Consider the following 24,988-nt stretch of genomic DNA (forward strand, 5'->3'; position numbering starts at 1 on the left):
AACTGCATCCAACCACCTTCTTCTGCTCTGACAAAGATTGATGCAGAAAGATGTAGTTGACAGAACGTTGAATAAGCTAAAAGGCTTAAAGAATTTCAGTACAATGCACGCAATATTTCCTCGATCCTTTCTTAGAATAGACATTGCCAGCTTGTCAGTTTTAGTCTGATAAAAGGATTATAAATGACAATGATTTTTTTTTTAAGAGCTTAGTGGTTTGTGCGTTTGAGGTTTTTACCTGATAACTTTTACCTGATAAGTGTGCTAGATGAAACTTCAGCAGACTGATAGAAATATGTTCCAGTGGGTAAATTACTGCCTGTCCCAAGTTTGATGGCAGTCCTTCATACATTTCACTTTTTTCCACTTAATGTCAAACTCATAGTAGGATACGGTCCATGATTGTCTGTGATTTAACTTAACTTTTTTTTTCTTTAAAAAAAAAATCAGTCTTACTTTTGAGGTGGAGATTCTTTCGAGAAACACTGAACAGTCTTTGAACTTTAAGAAAAGGCTTGAGAAAACCCACTCGGGCACAGGGAGAACACACAAAGTATACATAGGAAGGCCATTACTTCAATTTGAAAGAGACCATTGGAACCGGTCTGCTAGCATGGTTAAAGGAAAACACTGGGAAGTGAAAATAATAAGTAATATGTTAGGCCAAGGGACAATATGAAAATTGTGTGATGTTGTGTTCACAGTGCAGGCCTGCTTGTACACGTGTTCTATAGTATAACCTATTGTATGACTTACCAATAATAAATTCATAGTGGCGACATAGTGGGGTGGTAGGCACTTTAAACTTAAGATTTAAAGTACTCCTCTTGTCAACTGCATTTCAATGCCTGATTTAATCATTAAGATATAACACTTATTGATATCGCAGTTATCACTCTGTGTTGTAGTTCTTGTATTCAGTTGTGTAGAGCCAGAACTGACTAAACATTTGACAAAGCCTACAAGTGGATTTCACTTCCCTTCCCAGGCAAATTAGTGTGATGGTTGAACTGTTTCCACATTTCATCCATCACACTAATATAAAGACAAAGCTATTCATCAAGCCCCTTGTGTAAAACTTCTCAAAGAAGCTGTCCAGATTGACTGGACACGGCATTTCAGACTGCACTGTGCTTACCACAGCAAAACAGCAGAATAACTTTTTTTTTTTTTACTTAGCAGTAGCCAGATCAGTTCTAAATTACTCAGATCACAACTACAACATATGGAAGAGTGTGTTGTTGGATTCAGAGAGTCAAAAACCAAGAAGTCATAAGGAAGAGAAAATGATTCGTAGTAACAGAACATGGAAATCTAAAACAAAATAGAGAAAAAAAGAAGAAAAGGAAGAAAATTCTGGGCATCATAGTTCTGCGTATGCGGCTGCTCTGATGAATATGCTCATTAGTATGGCTCTCATGACAGATCACTCCATTAATAATCTACGGCTATGATCATGGCCTTGACTGAGAGGGAGGACCACAGGGATGTTGCCTCAGAATGGAGCCCTGTCACTTGCAAGAACCTTAATAGCCATGTAAGACCGCAAGAGTGCGTGCGCTGATGATAAACAGAATAAAAAGTGTGTATTTTCAAGACTCAAGTTTAGATAGACGTTATTATGAGTCTCATTCAGAGAATTCTTTTTGTATTTATGAAGGACAATTGGTGTTTGTGTCAACTCAAGGGTGGGCACCTTATTAACCGAGGCCCCTGGTGGCTATTTGTGTCTCCAGGAGTGGTAGCCAATTATTGAAAACACAAAACAATATATGCATGGGACACACTGTAACACAACACAGCGGTAAATAATACATCATCATATCTACCCTTTATGAATTATAAATCTCTCCATGTTGACAACTGTTCACAGCAGGCATATATTTATTCATGTACATGTAGCTTATCTCATTGTTTTTTGACAAAGTAATTTGTATGATTAATTCTATACCATGAAAATGTTTATGTTACACAGCATGGGGGTTTGTCAGCATCGGCATGGCAAGACTAAATGCAAGCTCTGCTCGCCTTTGATATTAAATAAAAAGCACTTTATATGTGGTGTGATCACAACTGTGTCCCAAATTTAATTGATGGTTTAATATTTTCCCTTGGCAACTCACTTGGGCAAAGCTTGCTTCTGATGTAGCCAAAAACAGCAACTGAAAAATTTGTCTAAGATATTAAATCAGGACTACAGGGATTACTAAGCCATTTTCCATTTTCATTCGGATTCTCCTGGCTTTTTAACCCGTTATTTTTCTGTGTGTGTATGACAATTTCATGAACCACTCAAAAAATGCAAGATATTTGGAGATTGAATCACAGACATGGGAAAACCGGACACATTAACACAGTCATAAGAAACAGATCGTTTTCATAGGACTCTGCAGTCCTGTGAATACCTACATCATCATACAGCTTATGATTCAGTAGCTTGTAGAACAACAACAAATAACTTGAAGTAATAATTGTCTGTATGACTTTATCAGTTTCTCATATCACTGTGGAAGATTTTTGACCCAACACTTTTTTCCAGTGTTGCCTCATTTCATTGTGGTTTGTACAGCTCTCTGAAAGTCCAGCCATAACATTTTGAATCAGGTTGAGGTTTGGCCTCTGACAGAGCCATTGAAAAACCTTAATTCTTTTCTTTTCAGCCATTTTGCTGTAGATTTGCTGTTGTGCTTGGGATCAATGTCCTGTTGCATGACCTGGTTTGGGGTAAACACTTTACTCCAAAATCCTTTGGTATACAAAGGAGTTCATGGTCAAGTCAGTAACTGTAAGGCGCCCAGCTCCCTTGGTTGCAAAACAATTGTTCACCCTTCCACTACTGTGCGTGAAAGTCAATACTTTGGTCTCGTTTTTCCAAAGGACATTTTTCTAGAGGTTTGTTTAGATGCAACTGTGCAAACCTAACCTGCACTGCTGCCATTTTCTTTTTAGAGGCCATGGATTTCTTCTGGAAGCCCTTCAAAATGACTCACACTTGTTCCACTTTTTTCCAATTTTACCGTCATGAACTTTAACATTTAACATGCTAACTGAGACCAGTCAGCAATTTTTTTGAGTGCTGTACAATTTGATCTTGGGGTGAATTTGCTTCCACTCCTGGGGAGATTGTCGCATTGTGTTGACACTAATCTAAATGCTTGTGACCAGCAACCTGCCCAAACTTGCATTTGATGATGATCCCGTTAATCAAGAGTACTGAAGTAGAAGCATTTGGCTCTCTTATTTCCCATGAGAGCAGTAAAGGTACTGCACAGACTCCTGTGAAAACCTTTTCATATGACTTCATGTGTATCTGTCAGCTATTAATACTGACAACAAAATTCTAACAATTTGTAATAAAATCTGACATCCATGATACTATAACACTGATTTCCTGCATTCCACACTTCCCCCACTAAAGTCAAGAAAGACTTTGAATTATTTACTTCACTTCTACATAGAGACGAGGAAACGGGGGTGCCTGTGTCTGCTGCTGAATCCATAAACACACTCACACTTTACCAATAGCCAGTCAGTTGTCCATGGCTTGCAGCCATGTGCTACAAACTAACATAAACACATTTTTTTCTCAGTTTAGAAATTATGTTGTAATGCATTTGGCCTCTGTCGCTTGAAACATAATAGAATAGTACCGTAGTTGTTTTCCAAAGCAAATTCAAGCACACATTCAATAAAAACCCTTTATCAATGAACCAGATTGCCACTCAAAACACACATTAGGTTTATCGCAAAATATTACTTAGAAAGTAAATACACTGACCATATTAGCAAATCATGTATTTTATACTTAAATAGGTAATAAAGGCTCAGTTTCCTTACCTTGGCTATCTGGACACACCAGTTGAGCAATAGCTGTGATCCAATGTTGTCTTTGTGCTCGTGGACATAGTCGAGCAGGCATCCGTGAGGCATCAGCTGTGTGACCAGCTGGATTGTCGGACTCAAGCAGACACCCAGCAGTCGGACCAGGTGCGGGTGCTCCATGCTAGCCATGATCAGAGCCTCCTGAATGACACAGATATACACTCAGGCATGTGGAGGGTAATGATTACAGGTGGCTGTTTTAATCTGTAACAGTATGTCAGCAATGTTTATTTCCAACAGTCATCATTTTCAATAAACACATAAAAAATATGCTATTTATTAGAAACATGTCAGATTGTGTGATGGGTATGAGGTAAACTGTGCCAAAACAACTTGGCTGCAGAAAAGACTGAAATACATTTATTCGTCTTTTTCTTCATACTGGTAATATTTTTTTATTTAATAATAAAAGAAATACTGTTTCTTTTAGTTCTCCAAATTGTGAAGGGATAAGACGATGGCACTTTTCACTGCCTGAATTACAAGTTGAGTTTCAAGAAATATTTTATTACTGGGCATGCTAATTACATACCTGAGGAGACCACTACAAATAACGGTCAGCCCATTTCACAAAATCGACTTGGATCCTAGCAGCACTTCATCATCTCTCTCTCCTCACATTTCTATTCATCTCTTCCTCATAGTTCCTGTCTGTTTTTTGTCTGCAGGGACATATTGAGTGGGGCAGCACATGGTGGCATCACCCCACAAGTATGATAAGCTTCCCTTTCACTTTAGCCAAAGATGAATTTGATGCTAAATAATGTTTTTGTACAGCCCCACTTTTCAAATAATACACCTGCATTAGGACACAAGCCTGAGAATTGTGTTTTCAGTGCCAATTTTGTATTTATTCTGATGTCTTGTTTTAGTCTATCTTGTGACACTCTTTTGAAAATATCCTCGAAATAGCCTTGGCTGTCTGGTGTGAGTGCTGGTTGTGGCAACTCCTGCTCACTGAACTGGCACACCTGAGACTCATCTTCACATCAAGTCTCTTCACTCCATGTTCAGTATCCCATGTGGCACATGTGTGATGGCCAAATTCTAGCTCTCACATTTTTGTCTCTAAACAATTTAGTTCCTTTGTAATGCGTGTCTCCTGTACTTCAGGTCAACTCCTTATTATTACACCAGTTAGGTCTCCAAGCCAACTCATTTCTGAACCTTGTGCCAGCCTCAACTCATGGCCTGCTACAAAGAGTCAGCTACTCTGGATTGATACAGTAAACTTCAGCTTCATATGTAACAAAGTTTCTGTGTCTGCTTTTAGATGAACAATTTCAACTAAAACAAAATGTACTGTAGCTTGATGTTTGAAGATTATAAACTTTTAATAATGCTGAATCACCATATCATTAGGATGTTGTTCCCTTTCGTCTGTCAATATTTGTTGCTGCAGGGATTCCATTAAACAAAGATTTTACTAGTTAAAATAAAATTTGTAAGATATTTCACCATGAATGCTTTTATGCCAATGCTTTTCTTGGTGGCCTAGAAGCAAAGGCAACACACAGATTTAAGTATCTGCTGTGTTTTGTGATATTTACATCAACCTTAATGTTAGCTCAGACGAGCCTCTTGAACACACATTTATCATCTCTGACAGTGTCTTGTCCCCCCCTTATTTCTTACTCATATGCTGTGTCACCAAAACTGAGATGAACCACTCTCACAAAGGTAATTTTTAAACCTTCTCTTTCACTTCTATCAGTTTGATAAGAGTTTGAATGTTTCTTTCCCTAAATAAAATTCATACTCAAAACAACATTTCCTCATAGGTCAGGCTACTCTGCTTTCTTTCATGATTGTTTTATGGCTTGTTAGTGCACATGGAACGTGTCAGAATATTCACTGCGAGAACAGAGAACTAAGATTCTGACACACATGTATGTTCTTTGGCAACTGGTGCACATATCTTTCTGTGTTATCGAGGACCTCAGTTTTGGACTGACCATAACTGATTTCTGTCATCTGCTGAAGTCAAGCTTTAGATGGTCTAAGGGTGTTTTCACACCTGTGCTGCCTAATCAATTTAAATCAAACTCTGGCTCATTTTCCCTGGTGAAGTTCATTTGTGCAATCGCATTTGGTCCGGTTCACAACAGTTGAACTGAGACCCTTTGGAGGCAGTGATCTGAGATTGGTTCCAAATGAACTCCTGAGTGGTGATCAGACCACAATCCAACTTAACTGCCATGTGTATGCTAAAGTTTGATCTGACCATCTTCGGGTAGCTAAGTATGTTTTGCGTTCTGTTACCTTTTACCATAAATGTTCAGAGGTCACAAACTTTAAACTAATCATCTTTTATTACTTCTATTGGTCCTGCCCTACACCGACTGGTTGTAGCTTCGGATGTGATTTCTTTAGGAACACATTTTGGTTCACTTGGTGTATGCTTGGAGTCCAGACCTCCCTCTCCCCAGGTATCTCCTCCTACTCATCCAGGGGAACACAGATGCTTCCCAGGCCAGCTGAGGGACATAATCTCTTATAATCTCCAACACACTTTCACTCCTCCACTTGGGGCAGCAACTAGTCCCTGACCAGAGTGGACACTCTACCCGCTGAACACCATTATTGTCATTCCACTCCAGTGCAACTTGGGGACCACCACCTGATGAAAGCAACAGAACCACATCATCTCCAAAAATTAGAGACGAGATCTTGTGGATCTACTGTATATCTGCTGTATATACAGGTATTAAATGGCCAAACACCTAACATACTCCTGAAAATCTCCTGTCTTCTGACATTCTGACCCAGTACAACATATTATGAAAAAGGTGCTAGTGTGCATATATATGTATATATATTAATCTCATAATATGTGCTAGTATGTGCTATAAAAGGTGCTAGTGTGCATATGCACCTTTCACAATATGTTGTACTGGGTCAGAATGCCAGAAGACAAATGCCAGACTCACACTTCTAGAGAATTCATCATGTTTACCAGCATAGACTGAACTGCCAAAGATCATAGGACCCCTTATTCTGTTTAAGGTTGAAGTTCCTCTTGAAGTGAACAGCAAGGTTCCACTCAGTCAAAAACAGTGCAATTTTATTCAAAACCTTGACATCAAAGTGACTTCGCACTTTGAGACTGTCAGCATTCTATGTAGTAAGCAAAAAAATAATGTAGTAAATAGACCAAGGTCAGATTGCTGCAAATCAGGAATATTTGCCTTTAAATATAGTAGGAATGGTGTCTTTGTGCTGATGTTGTGTATTATGAAATCTTGCTGTTATACTCTACAGTATGTAGACACAAACCAACTATACCTGAAGCTTGTATGATTGCAACATAAACACCAGCAGACCCCTATTAATCCCATGGTATAGAAACTCTCCAGAAGACAGAAACAGGCTTTCATTTGCTCACCTGCAACTTTACAACAATTGAAAATTCTTCATTGGATGGGTAGGTGTACGCCAAAATACACAAGACAGGCAGGTGTGGTTGTTTGCTTTTACTTGGGAGAGAATCAATGCATACAGCTCCAATGAACACTGACAGAGAGATGCAACCACTATACATTTTAGAACTGATATGGCTCATCTATTACAATGCTTACATAATGAGGTCCCTGTTTACATGCCAGTGATGGGTATAGTTACACTGAGGGTAATGGTAAATCGGGCCAAAGTCTTTGACTGACTGGCTTTTCCTTTCTGCCTGCAGGATTCCTTACAAGCAAATTTATATTGTGGTGTTTACTTAGCACTGCAGTGGGGTATCCTGTAATCTGTTAGCCATGCATGCTATTCAGATCCCTTCTGTGAGCTATTATCCTGAAAACCAAATACTGCCACAGCATCCTAAAGAGCATTTCTTGAAGTTTCTATATATAAAATAAGTATATACAAGAATTATACTAATTGAAAAACACATGACATTAGGAATTATGACAATAGACTTTAAAGCCATTAAGTGGAGAGGTAGGGGCAGTAGTAGTTGTGGTTAGGTACTGTAAAAAAAGAGAGAGAGAGAGAGAATATGTCTGTGAATAACAAATCCTGTGAACATCCCTTTAGGCCCTGGAAAGCACTACTGTTGGGCTGAGATAACAGTTATATAAAACACAAAAAGGGATTTGCAGGGGTTGTTCTTTTTTGTACACTGACTGTATAAAGTTTACATCCCCACTGAATTGTAATTTTGCTGTTACAATTAAATACAAGCATTAGGAAACACTGTTTTTTTTTCAAACTTGTGCTACTTCTGTAGCTCGTCATGAAGGTAAACTGAAATAAGGTAGTTACAAGTCAGAATTATATTAATATGTAATAATATTAAAACAATTTGTTTTAAAAAAAGCTAAACTGAAACTTTTTCTCTTTTCTGTGACTCACTGTTGAGAAGTGCTTTATAGATTGCTGCATTTTGTGCATTGTATGGATGTCTCCCATTATTAAAACTGATATATTGGAGGCCCTTGGAGAATAATACCTGAGTAAAACATTAATAAAAAGGAAAGAAGATTACTTTTTACTAAAGAAAATGCAAAAGGAATAGCATGCTTTAGCTGTTATCCTTATTGCATACACAAACATGCACACTCCTAAATGCATGTAGATCGATACACACATGCCAGTACTACAGGGAATAAACACCCTTTCCTTTTGCCAAGCACTTGCTGAAAGGAGACAGGCTTGGTATTTTATTGTTGGCCATAAAAAAAAGAGAGGTTCCCTTCTCTTACTGCACCACAGGTAAGGAGTGGCAAACTCCTACACAGAACCAACCACACACACACATGCTGAAAGACAATCAATTCTCTGTGACATTCTTCAAACAGTCAGTGGCAAGTGAGACTGGGGCATTGAGTGGCCTGCAGCTAGAAGGTCACCAGTCAGAAATCCCAGTCTGCCTGGAAAATAATGGATGGCAAAGTAAATGAATGGCACTCTGCTTTCCCTTTGTAACTACCACTGGTGTTCCCTGGAGCAGAAGCTTGAGCCCCCAGCTGCTCAGCAGTCAGTCATTAGAAGACGACTGTGGATCTAGACAGAGGTAATGGAAGGTATTCTTAAAAAGAGAAAAGAAACCCCAAAACTATTTATGAGGAAAATTAACCAAGTTTACGAGTAGATCCACATGGACGCATGCCTTTCTGCTGTTATATACGTTATCTCCACTGTTTCTATGCCCCCTACATGTTGTTATCTCATTTCTCTGTCTGATTTTCTGATTGTCACACAACCTCCCAAAGCACTTGGTACATAAATTAAAAACATATGGGATATTCATCAAAGACATCGTGATAAAAATAGAAATGCTAACCCTCCAAAACTCTTCCTTTTAGACTGTCAAACTAAATGCAAAACATGAGTGCAAGTGGGTCGCTTTCAGTGTGTGTGCGTGTGTGTGTGTGTGTGTGTGTGTGTGTGTGTGTGTGCATGGGTACGTGTGTTGATATGAGTTATTTCATCTGCATTGCATCATCACAGGGTAATAATTTTGATTTTTTTTTTTTTTCACTCTTCCTTTTGAAATGAGCCAAGATGTGAATGTTTTATAAATGGGGCCTAGTGCACTGTGCTAGGAGCCCATGGCATGGTGCGTGTATGTCTGCATATGTAGGGCTCCTACAGGCCCCTTATGGTTTCTAGTCTGCTGTTTGTGGGGTTCAAGTTTAGTTGTTAGAGATTTCACTTTACAACCATCTGTTTAGTGCTTTTGTAGGCTAGTTTAAACTGAAGTTAACTTGTCAGCAACAAACGCAATGTACAGCTGGTTAAAGGCTTTCAGAAGAAAAGCTCAGTGTTCGCCCCTTTCCATACTGTATGTATAAATTGCAGCACCTTTTAACTTTAAACAGTGTGACTAACAGGCTTTGGAACAAAAGGTGTACAAACTACATGATATTTAGCTTGTAATTTACCTGCGTATATGTTATCTTTATAAAAGCCGAGTTTGAATTGTATTGTCAAGTTTCCTGTCAAGTTTCTTTTTTTGGATTTTGTTTTCAAGATACTCACATCCATGAATTCCACATTAGCCTTGGGTCCTGTGGCCTCATTTAGGATTTTAATGGCAACAGGGATTTTCACAGTTTCCCCTTCTGGGACCCAGATACCCTAAAGAAGAAACGCACACACACACACACAACATGATGATGAGTCATTACACTAATTGCACAGTCACAAATCCTCTACTCACAGAAATGATGTTTAAAAAAAGTATTATAGCTCCTGGAGGAACAGCAGGAATCTCAATAAATTGAGCGTTTTACACTCTAAATTCTACTTTGTCAGCTTTATAAATAACAACGTTCCATATTCTCACTGGCTGATTATAAAAATGAACTGCATGCTGTATGATTAAGGTTATTTTGCCCTTCAAAAAGACTTGGGCAAAACTATTTAATCATTTTGAAGTATCTAATTTTAGGGAGGTTTAAAGTGATTTAACAGCTGCCAAAGTGGATGGAATATTTGAAAGAGGAGAAAAATGAAGTACCTCTCAACTTTTTCAAAGTGATTAAAATGTGTTCCACCTTTGTTCCACCCTTATGTGACTACACATCCAGAGTGACAGAAGGCCTAGATTTCACACTTAGCCTAAAAACAACTATCCCCTGAAAGAATTATCTAAGGTGATAATGACGATCGATTTGATGCAGTTTTATGTTCCCTTTTACCTGTAATTCTGCAGATGATTATTATTCAGCACAATAATTTAAGGCCACACTTTATGAATGCTTGGACATCGATGTTCTAACTGGAAAAACTGGTTTACAGGTTTGTAAATGCCTCAGTCTATTAACAACACATTTATTTAAAACTGCATCTGCAAACGGGCTGCTACAGCTAACACTGCAGAATAAAATGACATATTTTACATTAGGAGGAGAACATATCCATACACAGAATTTACCATTTTATTCTAAAAATTTTAGAAAACACATGAAATTATTTACATATGTTACGGCCTGCTTTAGGGATTAGTACTCGTTTGTGTGTTTTGTGTTGCAGGAGTTGTGATACAGGAGGACAGTGTTCTGTGCAGCTGTTTAAATCTTGACTTTCAAGGCCTTTGCTTCGATACTGCTCTGCTCCTGTGAAAGTGTCTATGCCATCTCCATGCCATGCCATTCTGTTTTGCTTTGAGTTTTCCTTTGAGTTTTTTTTGCACATACAATGTATACCATATACTTGCCTAGCCATCCATCACTATGCTACACCACTAATACAGACCTACACACATCTTTCTTAATTTATTTAATTACTTGTAACACATGAACTGCACATTGTGGCAGAAGAATCTATAGCTCCAATTTGTTCTCTTAATGGTGAAATGCTGAGTTGAGCCAGTTAAGCATATTGCCACCAACGATGGATATGGGTCAAATCAAGGTGCAGCATGTGGCATTAGTTTTATTAAACATACACCTAAATATTGCTACACTTTAACTAACTGTGTTTTAGCTGTATGAGCCATCCTATAAAGCACTCAGTTTACAAGTTGGTCTAAATGCTGAACCTATGAACTCTCAGCTATGGAGATTAGGTACAAGTCTGATGTCTTCTGGCTGTAAAGGACCTGTCAGGGTTCTATAGCTCACCTATAAGACTTGAAACTGACTATACAGCATATCCTTACAAGTCTAGAAGTGCCTTGAAATTTCCCAGGAGAGCATGCAAGACCTTGCTTTGAAAAAGGACATGCACTGATGCCACATACCTCTGGCCTAAAAAAAGAAGTGCTACAATGAGAATGGGTGGACACAAAAAAAGACCAATTATAATTTCAGTGAGAGAAAGTCTGTTCTTTCTAATTTCAGATTTTTTTTTCCAACTTCTACCCAACCCTTCATTGCTCTTATGGTGACCTCAGCTACCTCTTATTTCACTGTCACCCCAGGGGTCTCAGTGTCTGCTATTACTTATTCTTTTCATCTCCCGCCTCCAGCCTTCCATCTCATTTCCTGTCATTAATGATCCTGCAATGTCCCTCTTGTCTTTTTCTCATGAAGTGAGAATGTGAACACAATGTGACATCATGGTCTCACTTTTAGTAGAGGAGCAGTTCAGTAGTTGAAACTAAATTGCAAATAATCACTATTAATTCACATTTGATTGTATTTTACCTTGTAAACAGTTCCAAAAGCTCCGGAGCCGAGGATCTTGACTCTTTTAAGTTCTGTTTCTTTCAGGATGCGAAGCTGGGCTTGATTGGGCGCCGTTCCACTGGGTGTTAAAGGTTCAACCAACTAAGAATGCAATAAATAAGCCAGTGAGTGCTGGAAGACAAGTCTGGAATGTACATAACAAAAGCTAAGATTAATTCATAATACTTTAAATTAAAACGTCACAACTTATCACAGGATTAGTCCAATATGCAATACTTGTTGCTGAGCAATTAAATGCAATTTAGCTTCTCAGGATGTCAGGAACACACTTCCATATTAAAAAAAAAAAAAAAACCCCACCAACCCAAAAACAAAACACACCTTTCTTCCATGCAAAATCCTTCTTTAGAGGATAGGACAGTTTCTAAAAGCTGTGACCTAAATTCCAGGAAGTCAGGTAGTGAAACAGGTTTTACAATAACAAAACTAAAATTACTATTTAAATTGTAGATAAACAAGAGTAATTTCATACAAAAGTTTGACTCAAATGCAACATTTACTGTTAAGAAAGGTTCCAGTGGGTAAGAAAAGTACACACACACCGGGTGGGTGGACAGGCAACATGAACACCCAAGTTTGTGACACTGATAACTCAAGAACGAAGCAACGTAGGACTTTCAAATTTATACTACAGGTGTTTCTACTAAAAATCTCACATGACTTTGAATCTCAAGGTCAGAGGTCAAATTTTCTGAAAAACTTGTGACTCAAGAACAAAGCGACATTGGAGTTTCAAATGGATAACATAGGTGTATCTACTAAAAATCAAGACAGCTGGTTGTAGTTACATTTATTGCCCCTGCATTTGTGGTTACAGTAGGGTTGTAATGGAATTTTTTTCCAGCAAGATAAATCTAAACTATGATGAACCATTATTATGACATTCTCTACGGTAAAAGGAAGTGAAAGCGATGCTAGATGAGAACAGAAGAGAGTGATGGAGAAAGGTGGATGAAAACAGAGAAAGACTGGGGGAGACGGATAATTGAGGCAGCTGAACGGGAGTTGAAATTTTTGTTGTCTCATTACTGCTCAAGTGGAGGAACAAACAGATGAAATAGTAGGAGAAGCAGAAAGATTATATCCGAGGAGGGAGGAAGGAAGATGTGGAGCGGGAAAGGAACTGTAGCAGAAACAACAACAAGACAGCGATGGAGAAGCGAGCTGCTGAATTAGTCAGAGGATGCAAAAGCATAAGTGAGGGAGCAATATAAGGAGAATTAAAGGAGAGGGTGGAAGATTAGAGAGGGAGAGAGGACAGAGAGAGCCTAACAGACAGAGTGTAAATCAGCCTGGCTGTGCTTGGCAGCTTCTGTCCCTCTGGCTTATGGTTACCATTTGATTAAAAACAATAGCCATTCTTCATTTAAATGGAATAACAAATCAGCTTCTGCGGGGTGGAAACAAGTAGGCTGGGGGGCCACAAACACACCCAGGACAATACAGACGTCTTTAAAATGATCTAACCATACACACACAAAGGCAAAGCTCTATGCTATTTCAACTGTGCTGGGAGCTGTCCAGCATTAGTGGTGCTGAAGATGTTGAGGCTGTGTAGCAGCCGCACAGCAGCAAATGTAGCTATCCACCTTTTCTCTCTACACTGAATTTCTGAAACTGAAGCAAGTGCTCTGCTGCCTGAAATATACCGCTCAAAAAAAATTAACACCACATATCAGATCTTGATGAATGAAATATTTAAGTTAACATACACTATATGTACAAAAATACTGAGTCACCTGCACATTACATCTACAGGAGGTCCTCGGCCCATGGAAACCACGCCATGGACCTCTCGGTGCACGGTGTTTGTACTGATGTTATTTGCCACTGTGCAATTATTGAATCACCAGTGCCACACAACGCACCTCAGCACTCAGCGACCCTTCTCTGTAACTTTATGTGGTCTTCAATTTTGTGGTTGAGTTGCTGCAGTTCCCTAAATGCTTCCACTCTAAAATAATTCCACTAACAGGTGATTGTGGAATATCTATGAGCAAAAAGAATTTCGTGAACTGTCTTATTGTAACAAAGGGATCCTGCCGCAATATTGCACTCAAATTCAGTAAGTAAAATAATGTAATTTGTTGAAAACAATGGTTAGTGGAATCTAAAGTGCTCAGTCATTTGTAGACGAAATTCAAAATCATACCAAAAATCTAAATTAAATTGCTCAAGTGTTGCTTCATTATTTTAAGCACTTTATATGTTGCTATTGTATTGATGTGGTGAGCTGGGCAAACTGACATTAAAACCATTAGACAAACATTTCACGTGCAGACTGATCTCATTAGATCTGTAGTCCATCAACAGTCTAAAATTATTTGTTATATAGTGATAGGATCAGGGTGAAACTGATCCTCGGTGCCTGAAAACTAACTAGTTTCAGACTTTATTTTAAGCAAATGACTGTTAATCAATGAACCTGCAATATAAGACTTTCCCTGCAATTGCATAAAATGCATAATTTAATGTAAATATTAAAAATTAAGGAAAAATTGTCTTTTTTTTTGCAGCCCAGAAACAAATGAAGACAGGATGGTTTCGAACAGAAAAAAGATTTCCCATTTCCTCTGCTCCTGCATTCTATTTCATTATCTGTCCTTGGAACCAGCCACTACTTTTGGAGCATCTAATACAATTATTGGGCCATAAATACAGTATTTTTATTAACTAAATGACGTGTAACAAGAAAGGCTCTGTAATATTTTAAAGTAGTGCCTGAATTTATGTATGACTACTAAAAAGAGACTAATGTAAGTACTCAAGAAATAGTGGCAGTATAAGGGTGGCCTGTATATGAACGGGTATAAAAGAAGTATAATAATTTATCATCTTGATGCTATTTTTTTTTTCAAGACTCTTCACTGATACTTGTGCCCTGAATAGAGAGAAAGCACTGAAATGAGACCTTATTCTCAGTGTGGACACATAAGTGCATTAGGTGAAGTACACTTCTGGTTTTTTTTTTTAGATAAAGAAAGAGTACTTTTGCCTCTTCTAATGGTATAGTCCCTTAGCTCTTCCTAAAAGAAGTGCCCCTATAATGCACTGTAGGATATTCAACACCTGAGTCGTCAGAGTTTCTAAAACTTTCTACAGTTCTGCAATAGTTATTTAGAATCCACCAATCGGTCTCTCTTTTATTTCTTTTATGCTTTTTTCAGTCTTGTTTTTCTTGTTTTACACAAGTACAGGCCTGCAAGCACATATAAATGAAAACGTCACATCCATATATATTTCCTATGTCTACGCATTTTGACATAACACAGTGATGTCATGAATCGCATTGCAGTAACAACGGTGGCATTATTTAGGCTTTCTTAAAAAACAACAAAAAACTTTTATTGCACAACATGACACATTGTACATGCGTGTTCATTATGATAGGGACATTTGTTAGATAGGTTTATAGTGTTAAATGGTAATTATGTGACAATTCATCTTAGGCCATATTAAAAGTATTCCAAAAGTAATGTAACAAATTATTTTCTCTGTAGACTAATCAAGTAACATACTGCATTACATTTTTTAAAATAATGAGCAATGTGTAATATGTTTCAAAGGCAAAACAAATATCTTGTGATTCCACAGAAGACCATTTTCATCCATTTGCTCTGTGATTGTGAATTAATGAGTCTGAGAGGAGGAAACAAACTAACTAATGAACCAAACACTGGTACGTAAGAGGCAAAATTCCAATCAACTTTGAAATGAATGAATATATTTACAAGGAAAATCTACGCATTTTAATAAATAATGGCCTACATTTCCAAAATTAAATACAACAACCTCACTATAGTGAAAGGTGCAGCAGTAGGGGTGATGTAGACAGCAATAAACTTTCATTTGTCTATTTTGCACTTCCTGGTGAACAAAGATATATCCATACTTCTTTATTTATTGACATATGTTGTTTTCTTCTGAATAGGTCATTTTAATGTAACCTCTCAAAGTCTGGAAGGATGGTTTGTGATAGCGTGTTGATTTGGGGAGAAAATCAGGTGTATTTACTTACTGATAAATCCAATTACAATGTAGCCTGTAATTTGATTATGTAATCTTCTCCAGGCATAACAGTACCATGGCATATTAGAGGGAAACAAATACGTGAAACAGAGCCAAGATTAAAGTAATACATTTTACTTTTAGTTCTTTAAAACTATGGCAGTTATTTGCGCTAATGGGATCCAATTTCCAAGGCGTATACTATAAGATCTCTCTTGACACGAAACATTTAGCATAATTTGGGCCAAGGTAACTTAATCACAAACTAAGGACATAGGTTATCTTTCAGTGCAACAAACAGCATGCTCTTTCTCGCTGGAACATCAGCTTTTTTTTTACTTAATCCACTTTCCTGTTTACCTCTGTCTCCAGGAAGCGGCGAAGGGCCCTCTTTTTCTTAATGTTCTTCCGTCGCACAGACACTGCTACACTGAGTACCATGATCACCACCATGAAGAGGCCTCCGATTACCCCTGCTGCAATCAGAGGGGTTCTGAAGAAAAGGCATTGGAGAAGGAAAGGGAAGAAAACAGATAAAGAACGAAGGGCATGCAATGAAATTACAGAAAAGGGAGAATGTTACTGGGTAGCAGTATAGAAGATCACAGACACACACACACACACAAAAACTAAACTAAAAATACATCAAGCAAACATCGGGCTTATACAAGCTCAAAGATTAACACACATAACATGTTTCTACAATATATATCTATGTGGCTGATCCCTTAAAAACCACTTCACCTTCGGTTTTTGTGTATTTTCCCACTAAGCTTCATGTGGTAACAAATATCCCTCCATGCCCTCTCATTAAAATCGGGGCTGAGATCAAAAACATGGAAATAATCTTCAAAGAGAATCCTCAGAACCACACTGATGCTGTCACTTGAAATCAAGAATCTCAATATTTTTACTGATATGCTCCTCAAACTGTCCGAGTTGGCTTTCTGATATACTCGGCCATGGCTGGTTTATTTGACCTATCGGAAGAACCGTTCTTGGTCGAGACATAATCAAAATAAGGATGTTATTCAGGGTTGTATATTACAGACTTCAAGGATACACCTCTAGAAAATGATATCACATTCAGCCCTGTTCATGGGAAATGAAGAATGCTTTATCTCTCTGTCATCACAGTCTTTGGCTGCACAGGGGAAATCACTACACATGTCATGGTTAAAAGAAAGGGGGTCCAACCAATGAAGACACGCGGGTATATAGAGCAGTATTGCCTTACTTTAGATAGAGACAGGTGTCAAATTAAAGGGAAAAAAGCGCAGAAAGTGCAACACATTATTGCATAGTTATGCAATTAGTATACTAGCATGCTCCACTGAATTTCTAAAAATGTTGAGCAGGCCCAATTGATTCAGATTTTATGAAAAGATTGCAAATAGAAAAGATCTAAGTGACTTTGAAGGAGGGTTTAGTGTTTCAGTCCCATAGACTTCATTATTCATAAGTGCTTCAATAGCACAGTGACTAAATTACAGATTGTTACATTTGTATTTAGAGCTATCAAAAAGACACAAGTACATAACTAGAGTCAGAAATTATGGTTGTACCCATTTAGTGACTCTGATGTTTGGGCATTAGTGCAGTATGCAAGAGCTACTCTTCTTATGGTGACTGAAAGTTTCAACACAAGATGTGATAAGACCATAACCACTGCTGTGCACCAAAAGAGTTTCACAGCCTGAACATTTGATCACTGCAAGGAACGGGTGTGGTGGCTATGCTGTGAACGGGGCTTTTTCTGGTGTGCTTTGGGTCTATTTATCTTCTTACCTGGAACACTATCACTGAATCACAATTAACTTGAGTCAACTTGATCAACTTTATCCTATGATTTTTGACTGGAGCCGCTGTGGTGGCATGACGCCTTACTTAGACACTGTATGTTATCCTAGTCTTAATTTTACCCCAATCTGTGTCTTGGAACCAACAGTAAAGTAGAAAAAAATAATCTAGATATATAAAAACTGTGGTTCTTTAGATTATCCACAAAAGACTTTGGATAATTATAAAATGCCCTGGTGACTCCGTGGCATCATCACGATTCTTTGGTGAAACAGCTTGATTGTTGCCAACATACACAGGTTTGTTTCTCGGAAAGAAGAGATTGAGGCCATTTTAAAATCCATTGATTTGCTCTGAATCTACAACCAGGTGATGTTTACCTTATTTTTGAGACTTACTAATATCTGCAGATCCAACACACTTACTTTATCATTTACATGTGATATGTATATACACAGATAGCAAAACTGGTTTCTTTCTGCCACAATGAAGTGATTAGGCAGCTAGTAAATACAATAAAGTAATTCAGTGCACCCGGGGGTGAAATGCACCAGCATATAATGCCTGTGAAGCCCTGCACTGCTTTTACAATCTGGGTTTTATATGGATTAAACAAATGAGATATGGTATAACGAGATGATTAGTGAGCTCTAGAGGTGCTGGTAGACTATTTTGGAAAATAACCTAGGCTAATTGTTCTCCCCATTTCTCATCTTTATGCTGTTATCTATCTCTTGGTGTTACCTTCATATTTAATGGGCAGTTATGAAAGTGGTATCGATCTTCTCATCTAACTCTCAGCTAGACAGCAATGTTTTTTTCCACAAAATATCAATAAATTTCTTAAACAGAAAAGTTTTAGAGAGAGTGGTTAATGTAAATATTATGTTTGATTTCATTAACTTCTGAACTGCAGTTTCACTACGGATACATTTCAAAGCAGAGGAATGAAGCTAATTTGTGTGAAATGAAAGACACAAGGTTAATTTTGTGCACATGTCTTATTATTATAGAATGAAAAGAAAACTGATGGTGAAAGACACTGTCAGCATGGCACTGACAGTAGCTATTGTCATGAGGGTTTTCTCACAATGACAAATGTCATTTGGCATCGGGATAAGCAGCTAATGTGCAATTCATTCTATACACTCAAATTTGGTGGCTTTTGCACACCCAGCAGAAACTTGATAGCTCTCCTTCTGCCCTCAGAACTAGATCTAGACTTGAAACATTTCGACAAAACAATGGAAACACTCCTCACAGATTTGATGTTAGCTATATGTTCATGTATGCAAAAATCCCACTTCACTACAAAGGTGCTGTACTGGACTGAGATCTGGGGACTTCAAGGCGCTTTGAGAATAGTGAATTCACTGCTGTTTGTGAAACCAGTTGGAGATGGTGTGAGCTTTGTGGCATGGTCTGCTGCTTTCTGCTTGAAGCAGCTATGGGAAGATGCATGTTCTATGGTCATAAAGGGATGGACATGCTGAAAACAATACTCAGATAGGCTGTGGTGTTTAAATGATGCTCATTTGGCACTAAGGACCCTGAAGTGTGGGCTCCGTATCCCCCATCAAATTACACCACCACCAGCAGCCAGAACTGTTAATAAAAGGCTGGACGGATCCATGTTTTCAGTTTGCATAAACTGAATGTTGCTCCAGAAATCAAAATTCATCAAACCGGGAAAGATTTTCCAGTCTTCTATTGTATGATTTTAGTGAGCCAATGCAACATGTAGCCTCACCTATCTGCTCTTAGCTGACAGGAGTGACACCTGGTCACGACTTCTGCTGCTCTAGCCCATGTGTTGTGCTGTGCGTTTGGAATGGCTCTTCTGCATACCACAGATACTCTTGCCTTTTGGTCAGTTTAACTTCTGGCATCAACAAGGCATTTTTACCCAGAGAACTGCTGCATATTTTTTCTTTTTCAGAACATTCTCCATAAACCCTGGAGATGGCTAGGTGGGAAAATCCCAGTAGATCAGCAATTTCTGAAATACTGCCATGGGAAGATTTTGTGTAAAAAAAGACTTTGTGTAATGACATGACACTTTCAGCTATGCTCAAAAATTACACATCTAACAGTTAACAGATTTACTACTTGTGTGACACATCAGAGCAGGCAACTAGACCTGATAGCTGTGGCTACAGCTACATCCTGGCCAGAGCTATCAGAGATCTGATAAAAGCTGATCTCTTCACAAGGTCGGCTGATAGTTACTTTCAGCCATCTGCTGCAGTCCCCATTCATCCTGCTGGCAGTTTCCCAAATATGATTTCAGAAACACACTTGTAGATTTAGTCTTTTGAATGATATGACTTGGGTTTTTTTTTTTTGGCTACAGCAGAAACTTCAAGATACTGAATACTGATTGGTAAATATCAGGTGGAATATACAGTAAATACCTTTATAGTGATTATCTCTATGTGAATGTATGCTGTGCTGTCAGACAGTAAAAGCTTCTTTCGTTTCACTTGTTTTGATCCCCACTTTGATAGTCATCCCATTGCATTTACCTATTACCTCAAATTTGTATATAGTATTCTTTTTGATGTGCTGGAAATCTCCAGAGTCATTGCAAAATAGTGAAGTGCGGGCTGTTCCTCTTGCCTACCAGCCTCTTTTTTTAATCATCCCTCAAAACGCCACGCAACAATTTTTAGCACCACTTGATTGCAAACTGCTTCACTTATGAAGTCTTGAATCTATTTGCTGCAAACTATGAGCAGCATTTTCTTGCCTTTTCTCCCCCCAGCTTCAGAACAAATGCTAAAGCACAATCAATTTATCAACAACCAGGCAAACACACACGTGCGCACACACAACCGTGCACAGAGAAGCATTAAGGACCTCACAGGGATTTGGGGGCCTTAGAGCTATCCATTAATCAGAGACTTTGCTTACTGTATGGTTCTTCTATGTGTGTCTGTGTGTGTGTACTTCTGTTTAGGTGTGTTTGTACGTAAGCACATAAAAGAGGGATCCAAGAAAAGGAATTTTGTACCTGTCCATCCAGCCAATGCAGTCTTGAAGTCTCGGTCCAATGCACCTTAGTAAATAAATACAGGACAAATGCTGTATTTTATTCTATTCAAACATTAATATTGCATGTATAAAAATGTTACCATAACACACGGGCAGCCAAAATTAGCCAGAAAGTGTTGCCTATCAGAGATGTTTTTGCTTGCTCATTGTAGAGCAGATGCCAACACAACAACGATACCTTTTATATGACTAACGCGTTATGCCTTAAGTGTGGCACAAATGTGAATAAAAGCCTTGTTGGCTACCATTTTTAGCCTTGCTTTAGAACTCACTAAGAGTTTACTTTTAGAGTGACAGATTACAAAGTTATGCTGACTTCTAATGAAAACTAACCAAATCTGTTGGATGTTTCACCAGTCGCCTTGTGTTAATCTTTCAGTGGCATCACACGTCACATATACTGTCTCTGAAATTTAGTAGCTCTTTTGAATGTTTGGAAGCCTCCGGCTCTGTTTCTTTCCCACTCAGAATATGTATCCCTTCCCTCCCCCTCCATCAGCTTGTTGGGTTTTTTGCTTCTCTGAGAAGCGGCCCTGCTTATGAAGCTGTACCTGTGACAGTGTCAGCCTGGTGTTTTCCATTTACGACAACAGTGTTATGCTTAAGTGAGCTGGATGCTGTCACTCACAAGAGGAGAAATAACACACAGGGAAGTGACATAAACTCCCCGTGGAGTTAAATACAAAATGATGTCTTTCCAAACCTTGTTGAATATTACATTGAGCGATCAGTGGCTAGTGAGCAGTGGAGAGTGGCAGGGTATTGACTTCCCTTACTTTCATTCTTTTTTCTCTTCAGGTTCATTTTCTGCTTCACTTCTCTATTTATCTCACTTGTCTTGCAAGACGTTCAGACTATAATTTTATGATTGCAGACTATGGCTGGCGAGAGCTTTGCGAGCATGTGCTTTTCAACCACTAAATATATGAAGGTCAAATTTTGCTTGCAATAACAGCATGAGAAAATATAGCATGAATATTCTGTCAGTAACTAGTCACTTTGGTAAAATAAATAAAACAGTGATGTAGCAACTGCTTGCGGGGCAAGTGGTGTGCAAATCCACTTCTTGTGATGACGTTACTCTAAGCTGATTACTCCCCACATCTCTAACTTGTCCTTTTCCTGTCTGCACTTACCCTTGGGTGCAGTTAGCATGGCAGGGATGGCATTCGTTGTTGGCTTCAGCGTACTTGAAGATGAAGCTGTTGGCACCTTGCAGGCCATCGGGACACTTTTCCACACAGTTTGGACCGTCTTTGAAATGAAGGCATTTCACACAATGCTCTGGGCCCTTTGTAAAAAGAAAAAAAAAAAACATGGATTCTTATTGATTTATTTCTTGTTTGTTTAATTGTGAAACCTTATTTTCCTACATGAAAACTTACCATGTATGGACCAGAACTTCTTTAAACTGATTTTGTCATATGTGCTACATTTGTAAAATGAAAGTATGATTAGTTTTATCACTGGTAAGTCTGACTTCCTCTTGACAGCTTTTTATCACTTGATAAGGTTTCAGTTTCTACTTTCAGCATCCTTTGCTGCAAGTATATACTTTTGATTTTTCTGATATCATCAAACAAATAGGAAGGATAAAGTTGGACAAACTGTGGGTTAGTGTTAGTTACTTATGATTTTTCTTTTACATCTGTGAAGCAGTGAAAGCTTAAGAGTGAAAACGCGATAACAAGCGGCAAAAGACAGAAGGTGAAACTGGTGGAGTGGAGGAGAGATGAGAAAAATAAAAAAAGAAGTGCTGTGGAGTAATAAGTGAAGGAGAGAGAGTGGACATGGACATTCAGATTTACAGAGAGAGTAACGGTGAACAAGATATAGTAAGAGAGAGAGAGAGAGAACCGGGAGCAGAGGAAGAAAGCATACGAGCATCATAAAGCTGTGTGAGCAGAGCAGGCAGATAATAACCATCGCTCACAGCACACACAATGACCATAACAATCCGCCTAGAACAGGATTTATGGAGCTAATATAGGCGAAGGAGGGGGTAGGAAGGGAGAGGAAGAGAGGCGAAAGAATCTCACAGATGGGCCTTGAAACATCAGCAGGCCTAAAGAACATCGTACTTACAGACAACATACATACATAAGCACAATGGTTGGAAAGCGAGCAAACAGCCATAGCTTTGAGTCACATAAACAACACTGATTTCTTACTTGTATATACACCATAAATAACAAAAAATGACCCACAGACACATAATTCTCTCCTGTAGATCTCTATGTGCCAACTTCAACAATCAAATCCATCCCAACTGAACTGCTCAAGCTCTCTTTGCAACATAAATTAAAGTTAGTCATGAAGTTACACAGGTTGAAACTGAACAGAAAACAATACATTTCCATTGCATCGCTATGCAGATGACATGAAGCATATTTATGACACTGACAGGGCACACTAACATTTCTCTCATTTAAACTGATCTCCACTGGATCCTTTAAAATCCTCCCTTTCCCTGGCCTCAAAGTCCAGGCTCCATCATATCTTAATGACCTCATAGTACAACACCCAAAAAGAGCACTTCACTCACAGAATGAAAGCTTAGTTGTAGTTCCAACAGTTACCAAAAAGTACATCTAGAGGCAGAACATTCATCTACAGCGTGCGTGAAGGCAGACACTCACCATTTTTTGGATTAAGCTTGAAACTTTCCTTATTGAGGAAGTTTTAAGTTAGGGTTCTTGCCTTTGAACCATCCTTTAGTTATGCTGCTGTAAGCTACAGGCTGCTAGAGGACCTCCAATGACTAACTGAGCACCTGCCATCTACTCTCCTCTCTATAACTTCCCATGCATTTGTACGCTACTATTGCATGTCATTAACTTGGTGACTTTTCCCTTGTGTAGTTTGTGTTCTTTTTTCCCTCCATCTTCATTTTCTTCCAAGGATAATTTCCTGAGCTTCATATTCCTGACCTGTTGTTTCAGGCCCCACTAATCCGCCAAATGTTTATTATTATATTGTTTGTTCTTAATTGTTTCTCTATGCTCTTCTTTTCTCTATTGCTCTTCCCTCAACCCAGCAGTTAGAGGCAGATGGCTACTCTTCTTCAGTCTGAATGTGTTAGAGGTTTCCTCCTCTTAAAAGTTTTTTTTTTCTTTTTTGCTCCCACTGTCACAAAAAGAAATCACAGGCTTTCACAGTATAATATTGTGAGATCTTTATCTTACAGTGTCTGGCATAAAACTACACTGAACTGAATATTCTGCACGACAAATGCAGCTGAGAAGGAAAGACACATAAAAATCAATTTTCTTAGGAAAAGCCATATCTTTCCTTCTGTCTCTATGTGTATTATTGCTTTGTCAATCAAATCAAAACAAGAAGTAGTGTTTTGCATAGACTTTATATGGGTGCCTATGTACTAATGCCTCTGCATGTGCTCTTTATAGCTTCTGTGTGTGCGAAAATGTTCTCACCGTGGGGATAATTATGCAAAGTGAAAGTCTTGCTGCTCTCGCTGGCTTTAGCGTTGAGCTTGGCGCTTTGATTTTCTGAGTGTCTTCCCACCCATGGATATTTGTATGTATGTGTGTATGCACTTGTGGCATCACATCAACAAGCTAAATTATGTGACAGAGCAAGCAAATGGTGTTTGGTCCAACAGGGTATTGGGGCAACTAAAGCTCCAACCTAAGCATCCTGCTGTAAATATAAATTAGTCTGCCAGTCCCAGTCTATGCCTATTTTTTCCATCACTAGACACATGAACTTAAATAAAATCTCTATTATGTACTATAACTATGCACATGTATATTTACTTACTGCATGCTTAACCATTCAGGTAAGGAAATGCCAGAATGTTGATTCTGTTCATGACCATTGGCCATGAGCATGATTCACACAGAGTTGAGGAATGTCTGCAACCAAAGCACCGGGAGATGGTGAAAGAATCACCCTTGACAATTTATATATTAATGATCATGAAACTGACCTCACAGCCCATTTTAAGTCAGTGGTGCTAGTTTTAGTGATTATGCAAATGAGGAACCTTGCTGTCAGCTGACAGTGAGGAAGTCACTTGAATGAGTCACAAAACATTTCTTACACTGACACTATTGTGTGTTAAGTTTATACTATGGTCATAGATG

At 38.4% G+C, this 24,988-nt stretch overlaps 1 protein-coding gene across 1 annotated transcript in view; it reads right to left on the bottom strand.

Moving 5' to 3' along the window:
* The window catches only part of LOC116312076 (receptor tyrosine-protein kinase erbB-4-like), a 288,021-nt gene that overhangs the window by 36,486 nt on the left and 226,547 nt on the right, over positions 1 to 24,988 (bottom strand). The window contains exons 15-20 of the mRNA XM_039600551.1: positions 22,019 to 22,173; positions 20,842 to 20,886; positions 16,389 to 16,521; positions 11,979 to 12,101; positions 9,868 to 9,966; positions 3,838 to 4,023 (exon numbers count right to left, since the gene is read on the bottom strand). Coding sequence (XP_039456485.1) covers positions 3,838 to 4,023; positions 9,868 to 9,966; positions 11,979 to 12,101; positions 16,389 to 16,521; positions 20,842 to 20,886; positions 22,019 to 22,173 — 741 coding nt within the window. The remainder of the gene's footprint in view (positions 1 to 3,837; positions 4,024 to 9,867; positions 9,967 to 11,978; positions 12,102 to 16,388; positions 16,522 to 20,841; positions 20,887 to 22,018; positions 22,174 to 24,988) is intronic.

This window comes from Oreochromis aureus, linkage group 16 (genome assembly GCF_013358895.1).
Source record: "Oreochromis aureus strain Israel breed Guangdong linkage group 16, ZZ_aureus, whole genome shotgun sequence".
Classification (NCBI taxonomy): Eukaryota; Metazoa; Chordata; class Actinopteri; order Cichliformes; family Cichlidae; genus Oreochromis; species Oreochromis aureus.